General features: G+C 38.6%; 1 protein-coding gene across 3 annotated transcripts in view; it reads right to left on the reverse strand.

Moving 5' to 3' along the window:
- The window catches only part of PATJ (PATJ crumbs cell polarity complex component), a 160,522-nt gene that overhangs the window by 27,177 nt on the left and 116,798 nt on the right, over positions 1-16,547 (reverse strand). For all 3 annotated transcript variants that reach the window (XM_074875879.1, XM_074875878.1, XM_074875880.1), the window contains exons 31-34: positions 13,770-13,862; positions 9,198-9,272; positions 8,566-8,683; positions 7,839-7,972 (exon numbers count right to left, since the gene is read on the reverse strand). In XM_074875879.1, coding sequence (XP_074731980.1) covers positions 7,839-7,972; positions 8,566-8,683; positions 9,198-9,272; positions 13,770-13,862 — 420 coding nt within the window. The remainder of the gene's footprint in view (positions 1-7,838; positions 7,973-8,565; positions 8,684-9,197; positions 9,273-13,769; positions 13,863-16,547) is intronic.

The following is a 16,547-nucleotide window of genomic DNA, read 5'->3' on the forward strand; positions in this document are numbered from 1 at the left end:
CTTACCACTAACCATAATTATGTATTTGGAGTAAGAAAGGAAGCTTTCTGCATGGATTACTTTCCTGAGGAAGCAAAAAAGTAACCTACATATAAAACAACACTCAGGAAAAGATGTTTTTTGATTTAGTTGTCAAGTTGTGTTTTCCCAAGCTAATATTACACATTTCCAACAAATTTCCTACATAGTTACAAATGTTATACTAAATTAGCATTTATTAAAGATAAAGCTACAAGGGTTTTTGTTGACTTGCAGGTTTACATATTTATCTCTTTCCTGGGGTAAGTACAGTATCACTAATTTCCTTTTCAACTCTTATAATACTTTGTCCAGAGCAGTAAAATTGTCATTTCATTTTTACAGGCTAGTTCACAGATAAAGTAGAAATCAACTAGTTGCACAGTGTGTTTTGCTGAAGAATTAGCCCCATATAAGAATCTCTCAGTAGTTAAAATAAATCCAGCTGCTGGTTACTTGTAGGCAGAGGAAATCACAACAGTTAACGTTATGATCTATGATCTTCCATTCGCAGAGCTAAATGGAATCTAAAAGATAACGGTTCAGCAACAAAAGCTGAAGGTCAGCTCCGAGCAAATCACTTGACTTCTTCAAGGGGTTTATCTAATGCATCATGCTGCACATACCTCCTTCTAACACTCAAATATTTTGCAATTGCTAGCATTCACAAACCATTAACAGGCACCCAAAATCCTAAGCCAAACACTACTGTAGTAAAACAGGCTATATAATGTAAAAATGTATTACCGTGTTAATGTAAAAATGCTTCACATTGCATGATACTGAAAAACTTCTCCACTCGAGGTCAAAACAAAAGGTCTGTTTCCCATTTAAGAACAAGTCCTTGCAAGAGATGGTGTTCACTTGCCAACTTTCATAAAAAAGATTAATCCACAACATCAATATGAATATAATTTTTCATACTAAAATACAGATTTATTTTAAGGAAGTGGATAATATTTGTATTACATTTTATAGGCCCCTATAGTTACATCTGGTCCTTATTTATTTAAATTTTATTCAGCTTGCATAATATTTTTGCTTACAGTTATATTCTCTAAGATCAGAAAAGCTAAAACCTGAAAATTCAATGGCACTATTCATTAACATTCCTTTGGTCTGCAGTCATAGACATTTGCAAGCTCTCCTTTGATTCTGAAATAATAAAACTAAGGTAATAAGATGTTTAGTGTAAAAATATATGACTTAAGTCAGAATGATAGAAAGAGCTATGTTTCTATGAATCACATGCCAAAGCAAACCAAAGTTTTTCAAAAAGTATACATGCTCATTTTAGAGGGAATAATAAAACACAGAACTACATATTAAAATGTTAACTCTCTCACTCTCATTATTTTATTAAATAAAAAAATATGAAAATTTACAGTGTACAGTGCATAACACAGGTTATAAAGAATGCATGAGATCCTGAATGCATGTGACACAGGAAGCCAAAAGCCAGTGGTTTCAACCAGCAGCAAGCAGGATACTCCTGAAGTCCATTCTGACATGTCCTACTGCTTTTGTATATTGTTAGCTTAAATTTTACGGTTGATTTACACTCCTGGAAGACACCAACTTCTTCAAGCAAGGCACTGCTATGCAAGCTAGCCGTAGAGTCAGCTAAAGCCTTGCCAAAGATCCATCAAATACATGATTTGCAAGACTTACTACTCTAATTCCCATTTGTGATAACTCATGTACAAGCAGTTTGGTTTTTTCATGCTGTTGTAAGCTATTGTCCTTCTGGAATTATGATGAATCCACCAACTTCATTTTAATGTTGTCCAACCAAGAGTCAAAGCAAATCCTCACGATTTCAAGCTAACTGCGTTTACCACTCTGTCATTAACTTGCCTTCTGTTTTATAAATGTGGGTGATGGTTAAGAAGTGATTGCATTTTTTTCTCTCCCAACCGCAAACTTTTCCTCTACAATACCCAAGCCACGATTAAAAACTTAGGACTTCTATTACCATTTTTCATTCTATTGTTCCATTCATTGTGCGATAGACTTAACAGCAACGGTATCTATAGCCAATATATTGCCGAAACTCTCCTGAGGCCAGTATCTTGCTTTTCATTAGTAGTTACAAGGTAAGCATATTCCACTAAAACAGTTTCAGTCTTAGCTACACTTGATGACTGTCTACAAAGTCGCTCAGACCTCGGCTGTCTACAATTGATGAAGGTATTTTTGCCTGAATCTAAATATAACTGAGGCGGGAGGGAGGGAAGAAAGCTCAACCAAGGGAGAACCTGTTTGTTTAGTAACACAGAAGTCACATCAGTCCTCATGTTTAGGTAGGTCCCCCACTGCTGACCGCAGCACAGCACAAAACAGAGATATCAGCCTTGGCTTTGGTATTAGTAACAGCCTGCTCTTGGCAGTGTGGAGATCCTAGCAGGGTAATTAGCCCTCACCGCTCCAGGGGCAAACATCGGGTCTTGAACAGCTGCAATTTAAAGCCACAGTTTTCTTGATTATTCCCTTGCCCTTCCTTAACAGATGGGGTTTATGCAAGGTATGACTCACCTGGACTGACAGAATGAATCTAAATATTCTTCTGTCAAACTGCATCCCCACCATCACGAAGCTCCCCCTGCTCCGCTGCAAGCCAGAAAGCCTTCTGGGCTAACTGAGGTGATTAGAAAAGCTTTTTCCTCTCTGACTCCAGCGTTACCAGCTCTCACACCAACTAGTGTTAGCTGAGCGCAGGCATATTCTGTTACTTTTTGGAGCCTTGCTGAAGTGTTCTAGTTCCCTGGCTTTGTGGATCACTTTATTTTACAGATGGAGTACCTTAAAGTTTGTTAATTGCCTTAAAAATGCTTTTTATTAAAGTCAGCTGAAAGCAAAAGTAAAAAAAAAAAATTACCAAATTCAAAGTAAACAACCCAGTATAAAAATTCTGCATAAGAGGTTTGTAGTCGTTTTCAATAAAAAATACACAGGATAAAGTATGACGCTTTTCTTCCTTTCTATGTGGGTTCAGATAACGACTGCCTCCTAGCTACTCCACCTCCAAGGAGCCCCTAGGTTACTGCTCCTGCAATCTTTTTTCTTTCATATCATAGGTGCCTCTTCAGTACTTGACTGTGATTTCAAGCCCCAGCTGAGCCTCTGTGCTCTCTTCCACTCCCAGAATTTTCTAACTCTGCCTGGTGAGAATGTCCCTGCACAAGGTTCCACTGGCCTCGAAACCTCTGAATCCCCTCCGGCATGTCTGAGCGTCTTAATCACCCAGGCAGCAAATACACAGTCAATAACTATGAGTAATCAACTCAACCATTACTAAATTATTCAGCTGGAAGCAAAACAATGCTCCCACCTACTAAGAAAATGTTTGTATCTTAGAGCGATGCTTTTTCCATGTACTGCCAAGAATAAAATCCCTGTAAATTGACAATCCTGTTTTATAGAAAATGGCTCATTGCAAGTTGCTAACTGGGCCAGACATCGCAGCATTCACCCACTCTGGGGTGATAATGGGGTTCGGATGATTTAGCCCCACATGCCATCTGGAGGAGTACCAGGACACCTTTTTTTTTAAACAATTCCTTGATGCCCTGTTCTCAGATGATTTAAGAAGAAAACCTCATAGTACCTTTCTGCCAAAACAGTTTCAGAGGAAAAAGCCCATTACTCGAAACTAAATTATTTGCCTTGAAACAACTGATGCAGAATGCAATGAATCAAAAGCAGAACAACTGAGGAACATTCCCTAAATTTATGGTGAACAACTGGACTATCTGGTGCTGCCAGTCCTGTATCCTTCAGGGCCAGTTATTCATCCCGGACCCGCATGGTCCCAGCCTGTGCAGCCCTGGGCCAGCTGGCCATGCCAACGCTGGCTCGCTGCCGTGAACGCCCAAGTCTGAAAGTTGAGCTTCACATCTAAGAGTCACAGCTTGTCCAGGCTCGGAGCTGGCAGCCCAAGCACGAGCATCCTGCCCAGCACGCTGGGGTTTGCAGCGCCTGTGGCTCTCAGAGCTGCCCCAACAGGTCTGTTGCATTCATGAATCCCAGGTGTCCTGTGGCTGGAGCAGTTCAGGTGCCCTGGGAGCACCGGCAGCTGCCGAGTGACAATGACACCCAAGTCAGGTTTATGGCTGCTATTAGCAGCAGTGGAGCTGACAAGCATTTATATACAATTCAGCACCCGGAGGGACGAGAGGGCAGGACGGTGTCCTGGGGAGCAGAGTTAGAGCCTCAAACCTTGTTTTGGGATGTTTCTGAAAACACTTTTTTTTTTTTAATTCCCACTCTGAGGTTACTTTTACAAGTTTGATTGGACTACAACCAAAAAAAAAAAAAATCTCGCAAATTGAAAGCCCTGTACTTCAGCCAGCTCTGCTCTGCAGTTTAATTGCTTTAAAGCAGAGGCCATGTGTTGTGTTCTCTCAGGGGTACATGAGAAGGTGAAATAAAAGACAGTGAAGAAAAAACAAAAATAAAAATCAACCTTTAGAATAAAATGAAACAGGACTGCTTAAGGGCTATAGCAGTCTAAAGATCAACATGAAGACAACTCTCAAGGACAATCCCTCCTTCCCCATGCCTTCTCTACAAGCACGTCTTTCCAGCTGATGCTCTCCTGCTCCCCTAAGCACACAGCCCCAGTCCTTGCTTATAATACAAGCAACTTGAAAGGTTCTGCAAGTTTAATGGGATGGTCATCTTCTCAACAAAAAACATTTCACAGGAGTTAAGACATCACTTTCCAGCCTCCTGAACAAATTAACCTCCCTGCTCACAGGCCATATTTTTCAAGTCTCTACTTGGTGATTTCTGATGAGATTCCTAAGGTTATGACTTAAAAGTTGCACTTCATATTTCATTTTGAAGCAGAGCGTCCCCTTAGCGGGTTGCCAGATTTATTACTCCAAAAGCTGGGACTTAAATATCACGCATTTAAGAAAGATCCAAAATATTCTGAAGTGAACTTTCCCATCACATGTGAGCTGCTGTTGTGCATCAGCATTGACTACCAGCACTCAGTTAAGCATTTTTAGATCAAGTGCATTTTAATACCACATAGATGAGGTCCTTATACTCTTGTCGCAGCCACCTTAGATGTGACAAATTCTACTAAGGAGCAGACTCCCTGTGTCCCCCATTCTGATAAATTACTTCTGAGATCCTAGGAACTGGGGTTCATATACTTCATTGTTCCGTAGGCACTTACACACCTTTGCAGGTATGAAATAAAGATACCCAGCAGAAAAAGGAGGGAGAGATGTGTGTTCATGCCTTGTTTTCTCAGAGGACAAAAAGGTAAAAGAAAAATCTCTGCAGTTGTGCAGCACCCACACACTGCTCCCACAGATTCCCCCCTATTCTGCCATGCCTTTTCCCATCCCCGATGGAGCACATTTTCATGGTCCCATGAGTGCATCTCACCTCGATCATCTGTGTGAGCCATCTGAACTATGAGACTGTCGTGCCTGCAGAGACAGGCCTCAAATGTTGCTATTCCCATGCTTTCTGACTTTGATCTGACAATTCCCATTTCAAAAATAGCTCAAAACCCAAACCAAACTGTTGAAGACAATTATAGCTTCATTTTAGTTTCTCTGCACTGCAGAAAACAGTGGGTCTTGGATACACAATTTCTGCCATACGAGACCTTCAGAACTGATGGACTTCTATGGCTTATGAGCATAATACATCCATAAACAGTGAAGCTGTAAGCCAATTTATTTTGCCTTTTTTAAAATACAAAAGATGTCGATCTATATAACTGGGTTAAAAACAAATGACAGAGCAAGGCATCACTCAGCTCCATGTCCCTATTTTGTTATATTTCCTCTCTAATCTATGAAACTCAGAAAGACAGAAACTTTCTTACAGTCCTGAGGAGTATTTTCTTTTACTCTTCCTCATTATGTTATGTGAACTTCATTTCAACTCTTCAACAAAAGGTTTTCTGACTTCATGGCAAAAAAGGTAGGCAACAAAATAATTTGGGGAAGATCAGTAGTACAAAGTAGACAGAGTGATGATGATCCCACCAGCTAAAGACACAATCCTGGCTACCTGCTTTGAGGAAAAGGGTTTGCACGCACCGTTTTGGATAAGCAAATTATGGAGAATCCCAGAGAGAGTCTCTGCATGTGGCAAGCGATCAGATTAGCTGTGGTCTCACAAAAGCAACACATTTGCTATTAAACAACATTGCTTGCCTTTGAATGAGCAGATTCAGAAATAGGAAAGGAAACTGGGAATCCTTTTCATAGGTCCTGTAATGCAGGGACCAGAAATGTGAGAAGTCGGACCTCCCTCTGCTCATGCATTTCAGTTACTGCAATCAAGTGCATAGATTTTTAAAATAAATTCCTAGGAGGACACTTTAATGAATAAACTAATGAAAGTATAATACTTAACCCAAACCACTTACTCATTTTAAAGAATAAAATCCTTCGCGTTTTTCTCATCTGCTCTGTAAAGCAGATATTTATAATTTTCATTTATTTATATTAAAATCTCATGAAAGACATGTACCAGATTGTGTCTGACAAACTGCCATGTATTATTTCCAAATTCCAGTTAAATGAAAAACCAGAGAGATGACTAACCATGAACTTCTTATTTGAATTTACTCAACACTGAGGAGACTGACAAAAAAGGGAGTGGGTACAAAACAGCCCATGGCTGGACAGATGAAAACCATACAGGGTGATTTAAGCCTTCAACATAACTCAGATCTATCTCCATGTGAAACAGAGCAATTCATCCAAACTCTACATAATCGGAGACTTGGATAAATGGGACCAAAAGCTGAACCTTTTCCAATTTTAGCTTTAATACTGTAAAAGATATAGCCTACATTTTGCAAAACAAAACTTTCTTTTTCCTTTCAGCTTCCTCGGGTTGTTTTGATTCTTTTTTCTTGGTCTGGAAAAGGATTACTACATTGCAACACTCTGTAGCTGCTGACTCTCACAGCTCTTCATTGCTTAATGATGCACCACCATGATGTTTTTGGGAACAAATGCATGTAACAGAGCAGCTCAATTGCCTTAAGTGTCTCTGTGGCAGGGAATTCATGAGAACCCAGTAAAGACACCTCTGCAGCAAACTTGTTTACCCAAAGAACTGAATTTGACATTTAAAAAAACAATCTGCCATTCTGTTATACTGTAACATAGCATCTCTTAAATGGGAAGTGGAGTGGAAACAGCAACAGCAGAGGCAGAGAAGGGTTTAGCATAACTAACTTGCTGGATTTACACTTGAACTGGTACATTTTAATTTAGCTGAAGATAACTTTTTTGAAAACAGCATAGCCAAGAGCAAGATTAAGCAAAAAGACACAGAAAACAATAAAAGATTACCTTTGATTTACCTCTGTTCAGCAAGGGCTTTTGCTGGCAAGGAGATAAATCGCAGTTTGTTTAAACAGCTACTAAGCATTTATGTTCTCAAGACGGAAGCGTTAACTGTGCTGAAGTAGCTTTACCTCTGTTACATTAATTTCTAGTCCAACCATTCTGGTAACTTACCTGTTTGAAACTCTTAATTCACAATGGTTAGACAGTTAGAAAAAGAATGCATATTTGTAAACTCTGACTGTAGCAGAAAGCACTACCAAACCACAAACCTTTCAATTTAAACAGGGACAGAAAACAACTGATCTGATACAAGGCAAAATTATCAATTCATTATTGGAGATCGTAGTTGCTGGTTTCTCCTCCCTGTACTGAAGAACTCAATACAGCAATTAGAGATGAATGGCATCATTAGTTTCTAACGTTGTCTTTGTCTTTGTCTCCTATTCTTTAACAGAGACAGTAAATATTAATTTAACAGAAACTCACCAGCGGAGTGTCTTTCCCCCCAACGATGCTGAGCCCTAGGCCCGACCGACCCTTAGATATCTCTATAGTCATTTCCTGCCCTGGAACTATAGGACACGTTGCTGGATCCACAGGCAATGGAGGTGGAAAGATGCCTAAGAACATGAAAAGGTAAAGAAATAAGTAACACTATTCAGTGAGATAATGAAAATCATCAAAGGAATTGTGTGAGAGCAACTAATTAAGCTCCTGCATTTTGCTCTTCATCTTTACCAATCTAAATTGAACTAGAAGACTACTCTGAGTCACTTCTGAAGTCTCTAAACCAGAATGACTCAAGTTCTGAAAGTAAATGTCTGGGAGGCCATCTAATTCAGTTATAACCTATACAATTCAGATCACGATGGCAAGGTGTATTCCATTCAGGACAGATAAGGCCATGTTCCAGCGCCATGGAATGGACAGGATGTCCCACATTGCCTTTCCTTCTATTTTAATTAAAAAGGGGAACAATACCTTTGTACATAAAAGTCAAGAAAAACAAGCAAAGACACCTTCAAGCTCTCAAAAACTGTAAAGTGGGAGACAAAAAACCACAAACACTTTATAAAATAACTTGAAATAGGTCATTGGATGTTCAAATTAAAAGTTTTAGCAAAAGTTAGCTGAAAAAAAAAAAAGAAAAAACCATCCTAGGTGAGGGTACTAAATATACACTATATTGGTGGAAAAAATAACTGGGTCATACTACGGCTGGTGACTTCTGCCTCTGGAGAAAGATACATAGGTGCTGGCGCCAGGGGCATCTCCTGTAAGTTGACTGGTACTTTTGTTGAAGATTTGGATTGTTTGATCTGGTTGAGGACCTAAAAGCAAAGCAGAAGCAAAAGAGATCAGTTATCAGTCACAGAAAGGCATGTTATGTGGACATTACCATTAATTGTTGATTATAGTACCTTACTAAATCCACCAAGTCAATAGAAGGGAAACAAGCAATAAGCATAGATGAACTGAAAAATTATCTTAATAAATAAATGAAAAATGGGGATGACTGGATAACTGCTTCCAGAAACGCTCATAAAGGAAGCAGGGGCAGGACTTCACCTTTCTCAGTTGTGCCTCTCATACCAAACAATGTGGGTTTGTTTTTTTGTTTTGTGGGTTTTTTTTTTAACTTTTGAACAGCAAAGAACGTCCTTGACATTAGCCTGTGTGACTATTTCCACATACTTAAAGAGAAGCAAGTACTTTTTGAAGTTTCCACCAAGAAAATTATTTTAATGTCTCCTCAGTTAACCCCTTCCCCCCATAAATCACTCGATTTTCAACTAGATCAAGCCCCCAGAACCCCACCTTATTGGTTAACATAAACACACATACATTTTCGGGGAGCTGATCCTCTATTTCCTGCTGATCTGCCACCACCACTGGCTTGTCAGTTTTACATTTCACATCCTAAAAAGACAAAAAAGAAAGTGAGGTGTATTGAAAATGTCTCATTCGCTTAAATAAAGTATCCTCCAAAACTCAGAATGATGATTCTAGCCAAACACAGTGATATTTTTTCATGTATTTGCAGCACAACACAAAGCTGAAGCCCAGAACTTGAAAGAGGAAAAGCTGGTATGAATAGAGGGAATATCAGGAATTATTAAAAACATACCCAACAGTTTTGGAGACATGCAATGCAAGGAAGGGATTTTTTTGGAGATTATCACGCATGGTCTATATTGTTCCTGACAAATATGAAGCTCTGAAGAAGAAGGAAGCGCCTCCTCTGGGGTGACCGGGATGGCAATTCCCACGCTGTGTGGAAATGTGCAGGTACGTGTGTCAAAACTCTGGCACAGAGGTAGCTGTACAGACCCTTTGGTGCCGACAGCAGGAAGAGCTTCAAAGTCATCTGTCCTCTCTTTCCCCCTCCCTTTTTCAGTAGTCCTCAGCAGCACTGAGCATGCTGCCAGCACTTAACTAAAGTAACTGCTTAAAATGCATCATCCAGCCTCGTTATAAATATCTCAAACAATGGCACTTCAGTCATGGGCTCCTGTATCCTAATTTCTTTCGGTATCCTTGCAATACACTAAAAAATATTTTTTCTCTCCTACTTCTACAACTGCTTCCAGACAGTTACAGTGTCCTCCCCTTGTTAGTTCTTAGCCAAACTTAGGTCACTGTGATCACAGCATTAGTTAGTTGTCTTACCCATGTTAAAACAACTTGATAAATAGCCTAGTTTTCAGAAAAGCTGAGTACCAGCTTCAAAAGACAACAGAGATATTCTGCACATCAAAAGAATTTCTAATTAAGATCACAATTCATACATTAAAAAAAAAGAAGTTATATCAAATTTTAGGTAACCGAGCTTGAAAATACCGGCCTTGTTTCCCAGAGTTTTATTATGTTAAATCATGCCAAGCCCCACAAGATGCTTTTTTTTCCCTGCATTTTTCTCCAAGCCTACTGTAACTATTATCCAAATGGATAACAAGAAAAAAGATAAAGTGGTGATCTCATTGTGTTATCAGAGGTGTCAGGGGAGAAATGGGAAGATGACTTTGTCATTTTATGAGAGATTGTTTTAATAAGCAATCAAAAGTTATTTCATACTTCCATTTTTCATTCTGATATGTGACTAAAATCTGAAACTTCATCTTGCAAATCAAGTGAGCACCAAGCATCACCTTTAAACCTCTCTAATCTTCTCCATTTAACTCAGACTATGCTAGAAGTACCTGAACAAAATAAAAAGATTTCCAGCCCCTCAAGCAGTGAATTGTACACTCAGCATTTGTCATAAGTCTGTGACCTGACTGGTTTCATCTAATTCAATTCCCTCAAATGCATCTGAAAGCATTTTTACAAAGTCCCTCCTCTTTGCCCATGTTTCAAGGACATGTTTTCTGTTTGTGGTAAAGACAGATTATTGTTCCAAGTTCAAATCTTTTAAGGAAAATTAATCCATTCTTACATACCAAACATCAGTTTAATTATCCCACCTACAGGACACTGAATTACGTACTCTGCCAGGACACTAATGATGCAAAGTGCTTCAGAGCACACACAACCACCGCTCAAGCTATTTTCACCTTTGTAAAGTTAAAAGTTTTGAGAACATCTCAAAGCCCCATACATCAATTCTTTTCCAACAACGTCTTATGGAAAGCAAGATAGCTACAGTCCTCAGAAAACCACGACCTTCTATCAGGCCACCTCAAACCTCAGCTAATAAGCATGCAGACTTTGCCTAACACTTCCATTGGCTCCAGTTCAGATATAAGCTGTTTTCTTTCCCCTCTCTTACCATCCAAGTCTACAATAATGTCCATTATATAACTTTGTATTTTTTAAAGTGATGAAGTGATAACAAAAAGTATCTTGGGAATGACAAATTTATCAGCAACAAATGAATAGAGAATGATGTGAATTTTAAATTTTTTTTTTTTTTTTATTACAGCTGTCACTTGGTGAGACATCCTGCCCCTGCTTTGAGCTGTACATACTTGTGGAAGATCTCTGCTGATAAGCACATACTTTTTATTTACTCAGTGAACTTATCTTACTTGTTGACTTTTACATTCCTGATTTCTCTTGACATATGACTGAGAAATTCAATAACAACAGTAAAGTAGCATTAGGCTCTAGTAGCGACCATCATGCTATGAAAAACAAGGCACTGTTTTCTTTTGCCTCAACAGTCACTAAAAGACTCCAAGAGAAATCTCTTTTCCTCAAAATAATGAGCTGCCTTGTGCTGCACTGCAATGTCGAGGTCTTAATGTCAGTATCACTACAAACCCATTTCCTTCTGGTCAGAAGGGACTGATCACAACCATCAGCAGTTACAAAAATAAGATACACTTAAAAAGATTTGCCATTTAGTTTTAAAATCCTGATTGAAAGAAAACTCTGAAATTACAAAACTGGCTTTCGCCACTATTTTCCATCCATTTACGCCTCTAAACCAAGGGTTGGCCCAACTGACAGCTTTAGGGAATGAGCAGTTGGATCTATAGGCATTCAAATACTTTTCTAAATCCACCTCCTAGCCCTTAACTTTTCACTATCTATCTAATGGAAAGATTAGTAAGTCACTTCTAAGCATATATCCATTGGATGAAGGCAGGGCTATGCAGCATCCAGAAGTGACACACTCATGGCCTCCTGGTCTCACCAGTGACCCGGGACAGGTCACTTCCCCTCTGTGCCACAGCGGGGATAATAATACTGGCCTGCTGGATAAAACCAAATTCCAAAAATAAAAAGTAAATTGTAGCAGCCAGTTGCTGTTACGCAAACAATTTAAGTGGAAAGATGACATAACTTCGTAAAAGTGGGAAAGAAAAACTAAGTAGTCTACCGCTGTTCTCCTTACCTACAGGCCCTCAACAAATCCACGACTTTGTCTTCTCTTACCACCAATGTTTTATCTTTTTCTTTTTTTTTACGTTTCAGTCTAAAAGACTGTAACTTCAACCCTTTGGCTCTACAGTTCCTTTCTTTCTTGCTTCAGGTTTGAAAAGAAGCTGCCAATATGTTCTGAGTTCCTTGTTGTTGCAGTGGCATCTTCCCTCTATATCTTGGATTGCTGCAAATTTCAACCCCCCCCCTTAAATTCGTGCTTCCTCTAATACCTTTCCGAAAGCTGCACTGCACAATATCCTACACCAGGAGTTCATATTTGTACAATACATTTTATATATTTTTATCCACTTCAGTCTTTTGAGAAATTTTTCACGTTAACATGTAATCCTTCAAAAGTTTCTTGCCAAGGTGAGCAAGAACAGCAATAAAGCCAGGTGATTTACACCTGTGAATACATACAATAAAACTCTGATTCATTTATATTCCACCACATCAAAGGAAGATTCTGCACAAGGCTACATCAAATACAAATAATCCAACTTTTTTGTAATCCATTAGGAACACAAACCAATCCTTTTTACATGGGTGGTTAATCTTAATGCTTGAATACCACATAACGCTTCCTAACTCTTGGAATTCATAGGCTCATTAATTAAATACTTACTAGCCAGAGAACATTATGTACATTCAATTCATATTTGCAAAACCCCGGACACTCTTTGCAAAAGACACAATGGAGCAGAAAGACATCTAAGAAAAAAGAAATCCAGAAATGACAGGTTTCCTTAGCTGAGGACAGCACACACAAACTGTGCACGCACAGCAAGTCTCAGCCAATGCACTCCTTGAAAAAGGAGTAGGCTGTTGGACAAAAAGACTGTCTCAGCAAATTTTATGTACCTCTAGGTTAGTCACTCTTCAGCATGCTTAGTAGTTTTCTATTTTAAACTTTTAACACAGAGTCCAGAAAAAGAGATTAGAGCTGCACCCTGAAGGACTTTCAGATTTCTGATAATGCACAATCCTGACATAGTAAACAACAAAAATCTCCATCTGTATCAATGAGAAGTTCAGTATTTATTACAGTGCACACTGACAGTACCACATTAAACCAGAAGTTATGGGCTTGATGTAGAAATTACCGAGAGTAACTCTATAGCTATGTTATTCAGGAGGCAAGACTAGATTATGATAATAGACATTTTGGCCTTAGAATTTATGAAGCTATGAATATAAATAAGAATATGATTTACAGACTACTTTTTTCTGAAGTTTGTCACACATGGATGTCAAGAGTGGAAACTCAATCCCCTCACTGAGAAAGAACTCAAGAGAGGGCCAAAATGCTACATTAAAACTCGTATCTCAATATTTTAACGAATTATACAGACTGCTTAGTTCATGAAAACAGTCTATGTCTGTAAAGCTAAGAGCTTGATTCTGCCTTTACATGTACCAGATATTATTTGACAAAAGTGTTCTGTAATACTCCAAGAAACACAAAGGCAGAGAAAAAACACATCAAGCCCATAAGCCTGCATTTTCTAAGCTCTAATCATCATTAAGTATCACTTTTAAGTCACTTACAGCTTTGCTGGATTCCTCATCAGTCAAGCTCTTCATGACAACTTCCAAAGTCGGGTCTTCTTCGCTGCTTGCAGGTTCAGTGCCACCATGATCCTGGTAGAAAGGATCGATAACAGTTTTTAAACACGGCTATGATCCCCCATAATAGCTAAAGAAAAAAATTAGACAATTTTACCTTTCCTTTTGTTTTTCTAAACAAGTAGCAGCATGAAAAAGTAAAAAGATCCACAATTAAAGCATCCTAATGTCAGGAGACAAATAAATGATACAAACTTTGAAAGACAGACCTTGGTCTCCACTTGGCCGGACGAAAGTACCATGAGGTAGCCCAATACCAGCACTTATTTGTCAAGGTAGTCCAATAGTAGCACTTAGATGTGGATCGGGGTCAACTTTCAAGGCCAGACTAATCCCTATCAACTGTGAAAACTACTGAGTTTGTATTAAGAGGCCTTCTCCAGACTTCTGTCGGGACGGGGAGTCTTGTGCATGCTCAGCACGTTAAAGGAAGCCCAGTTTCCTTCATACAATCTGAACAGGTCGGTAGCTGCAGGACTGAGTGCTCCACCCTGGAGCAATTGGTAAAGCCAAAGCTCTTCTGGTTAGAGGATATGGTCAGCAGGCTCAAGGCAGCACTGGAGCACAATCCTCAACTGGAAATGCAAACGTAACCTCAGGATTTAGGTATTTCTGCACATTACCGTGAGAATACTGCAAATGACATTCAATGACAGCTACTGGAGAACCAGCAAATGAAGGCAATAGCCCAAAAGACATAAGTATTTTAACTAACACGTGCTCCAGAACTTTATCGTACATGAAGTTTTTCCCCTTCTGTAGAGGATTCCCAACAAAAATGGCCCTTGAAACATAAAATAGGACCATACTAAGTAGAAAAGCTTGTCTGATTGGGATTTTCTGGGATTTTCTCTACATAACAACTAGCATAATATTTAAGAAGTGTATGCTTGCAAGAAAAATTATTTCCTTCCCATACTGACAATTAAAGTTAAGATAGATAGGAAATGGCATATTTTCAGGGAAAATGTTAAGTTAGAATTTAAAGGTTAGAGTATCATTAATTCGGTTACATGTAAAACTTAACATGTTAATTCTCCTTCCCTTTTTTAAACCACCCAGGTCCCGAATCTGAAATCTATTATTTTGATTTACTTTATTTTAAAGTAGTTTAAATACATTTAAGCCTTTGATCCAAGTATGGAGTTGTTCTCTCTTGCAAAGCAAAATGGACTATGTGCAACAAACCAAATTTCAAGATCTTCAGTCCGAGAAGCAAAATTATTTCTGAATTTTCGCTGGACATTTTACATTTAAATGCACAATGAGAATTATGCAAATGTCTCGACTGTCACTTGAGCAAGTAAAATGCTTTTGCATTCCCACAAAGGCTCACTCTGTTCAGTATTGCAACAAAATATCTCATTCTGTGGCTTTCTGATGAATGAAACTTTGTAAAAACAGATATTTGACAGTAATATTTAATATACTTTGCTTCTGGTGGCTTGCCCACAGTATTACACCACGATGTAGTCTTATCCTGACCTGCAACTCCATGCAAGACCATGTTTTAAGGCATATTTACTGTTTATTACTTTCCATATTAAAATACCTTAACGATGACATATAAGATGAAGAAAATTAACACAATAGTACAAGGTAACTATGGCACCCTGATATTCTGTTACACTAGTCAGGCTACTTGATGTGATCTGACAAGTTTCACACACAATGTATGTAACACACAATGGCAAATACTTATTTGGTATTTCAAAGATATTTCAACATATAATTTCAAGATATAATGCACAGTCAGTTTTGGTTTGCTCTATTTAAAGACAGAAACAGCTGACAAAGGAAAGCAATGTAAATTTCTCTACAACAATAGATTCTTTTGGTTACATTTATTTTATATAATAAAAAGGTACTAGCTAGAAGTAAAAACCTGCATTTACTTAGAAAACAGACACAGTGTAAATAGTAAGAGCTTGCCGTTAATGCATGAAACTCAACCCACAAGCATCTACCTCTAAAGGCAAACACTGCACACGAGGCTGAGTGCTTTGGTTTCCACATGCTGGTAGAGTCTAATTACAGTCATTTGACCATAGCAGAGAATGTGCCTAAACAAAGCTTCGGGGTTCATCCTGAAGACACAAATATTAAACAAAGCTGGGAACAAATACAGGTATTACAGAGTCAACAAAAATAAAATGAACTCGGGCTCTGTAAATTGTAGAGTAATTTGCAATCCACCAGCTGCACCTGGGACATGCTGCTTTTATGGAGAGAGAATGAAAAGCCAAAGCACTGTCCAAAAATGACTCAGATCCAAATAAAAACTGAGCAGCTCTTGCACAGTACAACTCTACGCCTGCATGGAAGTAGCCATCAGTGGTAATATAATCTGGAAAGCAATAGCAAGCGTGCGAACAGGGGATTCATCCAGCGTTACCTAGCGTGGACTAGTGCTGTGGGATCACAGTAATGGTTATTGAAATACCAGGAGTTCAATGCACATGGATTTATCAATTCAAGGCAAGACCAAAACCCAATTGAATTATAAAACATCTTTTGCTTTATTAGCTCAAATAGAAATAGAATTAAAAAGCAACAGCAAGGCTAACCGTGTACTTTATCTAGAAAATTTAGTTACACCATATCGAGATGTCTAAATGATAACAATGCGGTGACACTACAGGGATTTATGGTGCACAAGAGAGCAATCAGTCTACACTGGGGCTGAGATAGCAACTATAA

This window comes from Strix uralensis, chromosome 8 (assembly GCF_047716275.1).
Source record: "Strix uralensis isolate ZFMK-TIS-50842 chromosome 8, bStrUra1, whole genome shotgun sequence".
Taxonomy (NCBI): Eukaryota; Metazoa; Chordata; class Aves; order Strigiformes; family Strigidae; genus Strix; species Strix uralensis.